The 6,804-nt window shown below is 48.9% G+C and overlaps 1 protein-coding gene across 1 annotated transcript; it reads left to right on the top strand.

The window, feature by feature from the left end:
* Positions 1-56: 56 nt before the first annotated feature.
* On the top strand, positions 57-1,314 carry HOXD4 (homeobox D4). The gene is made up of 2 exons (XM_008573575.1): positions 57-153; positions 695-1,314. Exons 1-2 carry the CDS (start codon positions 129-131, stop codon positions 1,027-1,029), a joined length of 360 nt encoding a protein of 119 aa, XP_008571797.1. The 5' UTR covers positions 57-128; the 3' UTR covers positions 1,030-1,314.
* Positions 1,315-6,804: the final 5,490 nt, after the last annotated feature.

Here is a 6,804-nt window from a genome sequence, read left to right as displayed (position 1 = left end):
CGTGCCCGGCGCCCCCGGCGCCCCCGCCCGCGCCCCTGCTTGGCGCGCGGGCCTGCAGCCAGCCAGGCGGCCCCAAGCAGCCTCCCCCCGGGACAGCACTCAAGCAGCCGGCCGTGGTCTACCCCTGGATGAAAAAGGTGCACGTGAATTCAGGTAAGGCTTGGGTCCAGCGACCTCTCTGTCCCCAACGCAGCCTGTTGACCTGGGCCCCCGGGAGTGGGGTGTGAGGGGATGAGGGCATGGGGAGCTTCCGTGGGCACTGCAATTACTCTCTCCATAAATTTTTATAGCTGAGGGAGCAGGCCAGGACCATGTGGCTGGCTGCTTGGCTGTGGGAGCAAAAGGGGGTGGGGATGGGGGTGGAGTGGGGGAGGACTCCATTTTCAGAGCCGAAGGAACACGGTGGAGGACAGGGGGACTTCCAAAATGCTTGGGCATTACGGAGGTGGGCCAGGGAGAAGGGAGCACATTTGGGGATCTCGTGCTGCGAGCCTGGGGGAGTGGGTGGGTGTGAGGGGTGTGTGGGCGTGAGTGTGTGCGCCAGGGAGAGGGCGGGAGGGAGGAAGCGAGCGAGCTTGGGAGCGCGCGGGGAGGGCCGCGGCCTTCGGGCGCGCCAGGAAGTGAGCGGCGGAGGCTAGGGGCCTGACTAGTGGCCGGGCGCTGACCTGGCTGTACTGTCTGTTTTGTCTCGCAGTGAACCCCAACTACACCGGCGGGGAGCCCAAGCGGTCCCGGACGGCCTACACCAGGCAGCAAGTCCTAGAACTGGAAAAGGAATTCCATTTTAACAGGTATCTGACGCGGCGCCGTCGGATTGAAATCGCTCACACCCTGTGTCTGTCCGAACGGCAGATCAAGATCTGGTTCCAGAACCGGAGGATGAAGTGGAAAAAAGATCACAAGCTGCCCAACACCAAAGGCAGGTCATCGTCCTCATCTTCCTCCTCCTCCTGCTCCTCTTCAGCCACCCCCGGCCAGCATTTGCAGCCGATGGCCAAGGACCACCACACAGACCTGACGACTTTATAGAAGTGGGGACCCTGGGCCCATCCCTCCCTGCGCTACAGGCTGAGCCGAAGCTGCGGGGGCAGGCCGGGCCTGCTGTCACCTTGCTGGGCTCTAAGGTACTGTGGGGGTGGACCTGGGACACGCAGGCCGCCCTCGGACTAGGTTAACATCCTGCCCGAGGGCAGCCCCCTCCCTAGAGCGGAGATGGGGGTGGGATGGGGGGGCGGGATTTTCTAAGTATTATCATATGGCAGGAGCTACTGAGAACATAAAACCTTGCCGAGTCATTAAACTCATGAAAATCTCTGCTGTTGCATTTTGAATTTGCAAAGGAAGGTTGGATGCTTTATCCCGGTGTGAATTTAGACATTCTCCCCCACTCCACCCCTCCAGGGAGCTTTGTGGTTTAATAATGTGGGGGAGTTGAGGCAGAAAGTTGCCCACCCCTGTGCTAGGAGCTTTCAGTGGAACAGGAGTGCTGGGCCAGGATTTCTGAACTTTTTGGGTTGTCTAACAATTTCCAGTGTGATAAAAAAAAAAAAAAAATAGTTTGCTCCTAGTGGCCACAAAGAAATAAGTCTAAGAAGGAAGTGGAAACGGGTTACTTTATGTGTAGATTATATTTGCTTAATTAAATATTTATTTGTTGGGGAACGGAGTACAGAAATAACTGACACCTTCATGCCAAAAATCTTAAGATGGTAAAAGGGGCTGAGCTTCAAAGATCAGAATCAAAAATGTATGAACTTGCTTCTCACTGTAACTGGCATTATGAACTCCACCCCTCCCCACTCCCTAGAAATGTGTATAGGGGGCCTTTAACCCTTCTAGAGGGAAGCAAAGGATCCACTCAAAGTTGAATTCTTGAAAATACATTTCCACATGTGGATTTTTTAGCACTGTGCTTACAACCAGTTCTGGGTGATTAAAGGAAAGCGGAAAAAAGAAACAAATGGCCCAACCTTTTACTTGTGGAGTAAGAAAACAGAACCTCTATGCTCTGGGTTGTTGGATAATGACTGAACTTTCTGTTCCAGTTGGATCCTAAATGCCCCAAATACCCCACATATCAGTACTTTATAGAAATTGGTGGCATGGCCTATGTGGGGGAGGGGCTCTGCAGTGGGGAGAAAGTGGGAAGGTGAAGAAGTCTCGCTATAAAAAAGAGAGTAATGGAATATAGAACTCCACAAAAATTGGTCTTAAATTTTTCCCCTGAAGTTTTGATTTTTTTAAAAAAAACAAATCTAAGGAAATTTTTCTCAACTCCTTAATTAGGAGCAGAAATGGTAAAAGTATAAGAGTTTTCAGGGCCTCTTCTTTGTCTTGAAAATAGCAGTTTAAAAACAATCTCTCAAACAACAAGAGAGTTGTTCTTTGATCATTTTTCTCATGCTTTGCCTGGGAAGGGTTCAAAACTCATTTTGCTAAAACGAAGGGGAAAGAATCAAAGGTAATGACCAGAGTTCATATACTCAAATGAGACAAGTCTTCAGAAGTTTAAACCCCAAAGCTTCGGGCTCCAAAAGAGAAGCCCCTTGTGTAGCTAGCAAAAAGTGACAAAAGAGAGGAGGGAGAAGAGGTAAGTGTAAAACTTAATTCCAAGGTTCAGAATGATGTTACTTTTTCAGTGCTTCAGAACACTTTAGAAGGTTTCGGTGGTAATTTTTAAAATATATTTTAAGTGGAGGGGGAAAGATACTTTCTCTGCAGGCGGGTACTTTGGTTCTGTGTCTCCTGAGAGCGGAGGGCAGGTATTCACTGGAGTCCCTAGGCTGAAATTCCACTTCTCTGAAGTATCATCCAAGCCTTGGTCTTTTGTATTAGACCCTGGGGACAGCTCTTTGTTCCTCCTTGGGGTGAGCCTGGCTCTCAGACTTGCACATGGCAATACTTGAATATCGCCACGTCGGGATATTAAAGATGGATATTCCTGCATTATTCTCATCATTGTTTCTATGACAAAAAGCACAGAGTTCATACATAGTCAAGACGTCTTTTTTTCTGACGCCCTCACGTTGAGAAGCTGAAAAGGTATTTTACTGAAGTTTGGCTAAATTACAGAATAAGGTTCATCCAGAGGACAAATTTTCTATTCGATTAGCTGTATTTCAGCCGGGAGGACTGACCTCTAAACCCTTAACCTTTTGGACTCTGACTACCCTTCTCTTCTTTTTTCTCCTCTAACATGGAAAGCAGTTTTGCATGTAGCATTTGAAAAGAACCTCTATCCTTAGGCAAGTTGGAAAGTTGCTGAGATTCTTTCCTAAAACCCAAATCTGTATATACATTGAACGTTCTCCTTGGGAGGGGAAAAAAGCATATATTTTCACAACATCCAACTACATGTATATATATATTATAGAGGTTATTATATAGATTTTCCCCCTCTCCAGAAGTTCAGGTTACTCAGCCCAGCTTCAGACCAAATGCCACAGCTGCTTAACTGCCTTCACCCCTGCCCAAGAGGAAAGCAAAGAGGCATGTTTTCATGAAGAAAACCCATGTTCCTCCTCAAACATAGTCCTATCACTTTGGAAAGTAACTTAATCAGAGAAACAACTTCTTTGTTTATAAGTCTCAGCTCTTCTTCTCAGCTTCGAGGGATTGTCTTTTGAAATGTTAATGAGCCTGGATGGCCCAGAGGGCAGCCCCCAACCCTGAGGTTCCACTCAGACCACAGCATCCATTTGGGCCCACCGGAGTGGGCCAGGGTAGGGGCAGGGCCCCTCAACCACCTAGGGCAGGGAAGGAAATGGGTTTCCATCTGGGAACGTGCTCTGGAGAAAATTAGATGTGGAAAGGTTCCAGCACCCATTTGCTATTATTTATTTTCAGCTTGTTCCCCCAAATATGAGCCAGAAGTGTTTGTTTTGGTGTTTTTAAAAAGCCTGTGTTGGGGTTGTGACTGGGGTGTGTGTGTGAAGTGTTTGCTGAGAACACTGCTCCTCAGACTCCCATCTCACTTGTCCATTGCAGCCTTTTGTTGTTGGATGATATTGTCAGTCAGCGCCATGGTGTCTGTTCACACGAGACGCTTTTTTAATAGAATTGACCAATGTTTTGCTGCCACTGATTAAAGTATTATTTATACTAATTGTTGCCTGTAGTTTTGATGTAATTCATTGATCTATATTTGAAATAATAAAAGGTATAGCAAAATCTCCCTCCTGTTTTGTGCCTTGACAAGAAGCATTCTTCATTAAGTCTTCTAAAAGCTAATATTAAATAGTAACAATTTATATTATTATTTTTCACAATAAATTAGACACCAATTATTTTGGTGTCTAAGGTATGAGGGTTAAACCCTGTAAGGTTTAGCAATTTTATTATTTCCCCTTCCCCATGTATACACATTTCCAATTTGGCCACCATATTTTGTGAGCATGGAGAAGTCTGGGGTTGGATTCAGGTTGCAGGGTGGTGGGCATTATTTTTTTTTAAATGAAAAGAAGTAATTGCCCAGGCTAGTAAAGGGCTCAAGCTGGCCTTATGCTTGGCCAGGACCAGCCCCAGACCTCTTCAGTCTCCAAGCCCTCAGAGGAGGTATTTGTGAAATGATGAGTGAGAGGCCTTCCTATCCACAACCCCCCTCCCCAACCCTCCGGAGAGAGTGCTGGGTTCTGGGCCAAGCTGAGGCTGGCCAGTGACTGCTATGACCTGACCCCGCTGGCCTCCAATCTTGGGTTCCTTCTACTTTTCCGGTGCTGCTCAACTCCACAGGGTCTCCAGCACCTGCCCCTCCTTCCCCTGACCCCCCTCCATCCCTCAGACAACAATAAACACTCCCCAGTACATAAAGTTCCCTGCACTATTTTTTATCGCGCGGGCTTTTCACATCTTGGCCTCACCTTGAAGAGGGGGCCAAGACAGAAGTCCCAAAATAGATGGGGGGCTTGCTAGAGACAGGAAATGAGCAGAATACATAAAATCAGACATGTGTCTTTAATATATGGAAGGGCTCTTCCCAGACGCGTGGACATGTGTATTTATAAGTGCACAGACAGAAGTTTAAATATTCAGACACATTTTATGATTGTCCTCTGCTCATCTTCTGCTTAATGGCTCCTCCTGTGCCCACCAATACATCAATACTGTTGTGCGTATTGAATCACCGGCAGGGATGGGGAGGAAGCGAGTCCATAGCCGAGCGCGCTGAGTACAGTACAGTAAATCGGGACCCTCGGCAGACGGCGCTTCCCGCCCGCCAGCCCGCCATGATGGGGAGCCCTCCCTGCCCCCCGCGCCGGGCAGGGCAGCCAGGGCTCGAAGGCAGCCGGGGGAGGGCCCTTCATAACCCGGAGAATTTTCAAAGTGCGAGGAAGATGATAAGAATAGATTTCTACAAGTCCCGACCACGTGATTGGCGAAATAATTAATTCAGCACGTCCCTTAAGAAACACGGAGTCGTCATTAATCTGCCACGCAAAGGGCTCTCTCCGACTTGGAAAGTGCAGGGATCCCAAGAATATCACCCGCCGAGGGGGGCCGCGCGGCGTCCCGGCCCCCGGCGGCAGGCGCGGGAGCGCGGCCGGCAGGTAAATATTTTGGCGACTTTTATTTCATCAGATTTAAATCCTTAATGAACTTAGCTGTCAGGGCCGCTGACAAATAGTTCCCTTTGCTCCCTGATTTGGAACCGCGCACTGGCGAGAAGTTGTTAGTGGCTTGGATGGTGACCTTTGGTTCAGCAAAGCTTTGCGCTTATGAAAAATTACCGAGAGCGGCCGAGTGTGTGTGTGAGAGAGAGGGAGGGTGTGCGTGAGGATGTGCGAGGGGCTGGGGTGCGAGGGCGAGGGGCGAGGGTGGGCGCGGGCTGCTGCCAGACAGCAGGACTTGTAAAAAACCAGCCCGGCTGGGGGACGCGCCTGGCGCACGCGGGCCGAGGTTGCCCGGTCGCCTGTGTCTACAGGGAACAATGGTCGCTGTCACGGCATCTGCCGCCTATTCTTAAACTGGTGAGAAAGGGCCTCGGCCCTCTTTTCAAGCGAGGGTCGTAAATTTTTCTTTGCGTCATAATAGAAGGCTATAAAATCGAGTTGAAATTTTACCCCAGGCAGGTTTTAACCAACAGATAATGATTTCCGAGTTGCTTCTCCCACTCTCTTCCCTCCCACCCAAGCTCTGCTGCTTCTGTCACTCCAGCGAGGAGTTTTCCCTTCTTTGCCCTTTATTTTGTATTTTAATTTTGGGTGGGGGGGTCTAAAATACAGACAGCGAGAAGAAGTCCCTGCCACTCGAGTGGGAGACCCCAGGGTTAGGGCAATCCTCTGGGAAAGGGGTATGGGGAGGAGGCCACGGCGAGCTGCAAAAGGCTGTTTTTCCTGCTCGCTCCTATTTCATCCTTTTTTTTTTTTTTTTTTTTTTACCCGCACTCCAAGATTAGGTGTGCTAAGATACACTCTGTTCCGGCCCCACCTTCCCCCAGCTTGCCAGAGACCTGGGCTGGGGCAGAACCGTCACTCTCTTCCTCCAGCTTGCAGCTCTGACCCTGGCGCCCGGGGTGAGAGCCTCTTTATTCGCTTCCTTCCCTCATGTCTCTTCGAGAACCTCCGTTGTCTTTCAGGATGATTTCAGCGAACTGGGGCTGACTACTTGTGGTGGTTGTTTTGGGACTGTGTGTTTTCATTTCTTTTTTGGCGTGTATATATTTCTGCGTCAGGACAGAAACAAAGTTTCCTCCGTTATGAATTATACATTCAAACAATGACACATTAATTCAATTATTCAAAGATGACAAATGTTTATGTGCTTTGTGAGTGACTCAGGCACATATTCCGGGAGCTTTCTCTAAGT

Source organism: Galeopterus variegatus, unplaced genomic scaffold (genome assembly GCF_000696425.1).
Source record: "Galeopterus variegatus unplaced genomic scaffold, G_variegatus-3.0.2 Scaffold53, whole genome shotgun sequence".
Taxonomy (NCBI): Eukaryota; Metazoa; Chordata; class Mammalia; order Dermoptera; family Cynocephalidae; genus Galeopterus; species Galeopterus variegatus.
This window is presented reverse-complemented; position numbering and strand designations above follow the sequence as displayed.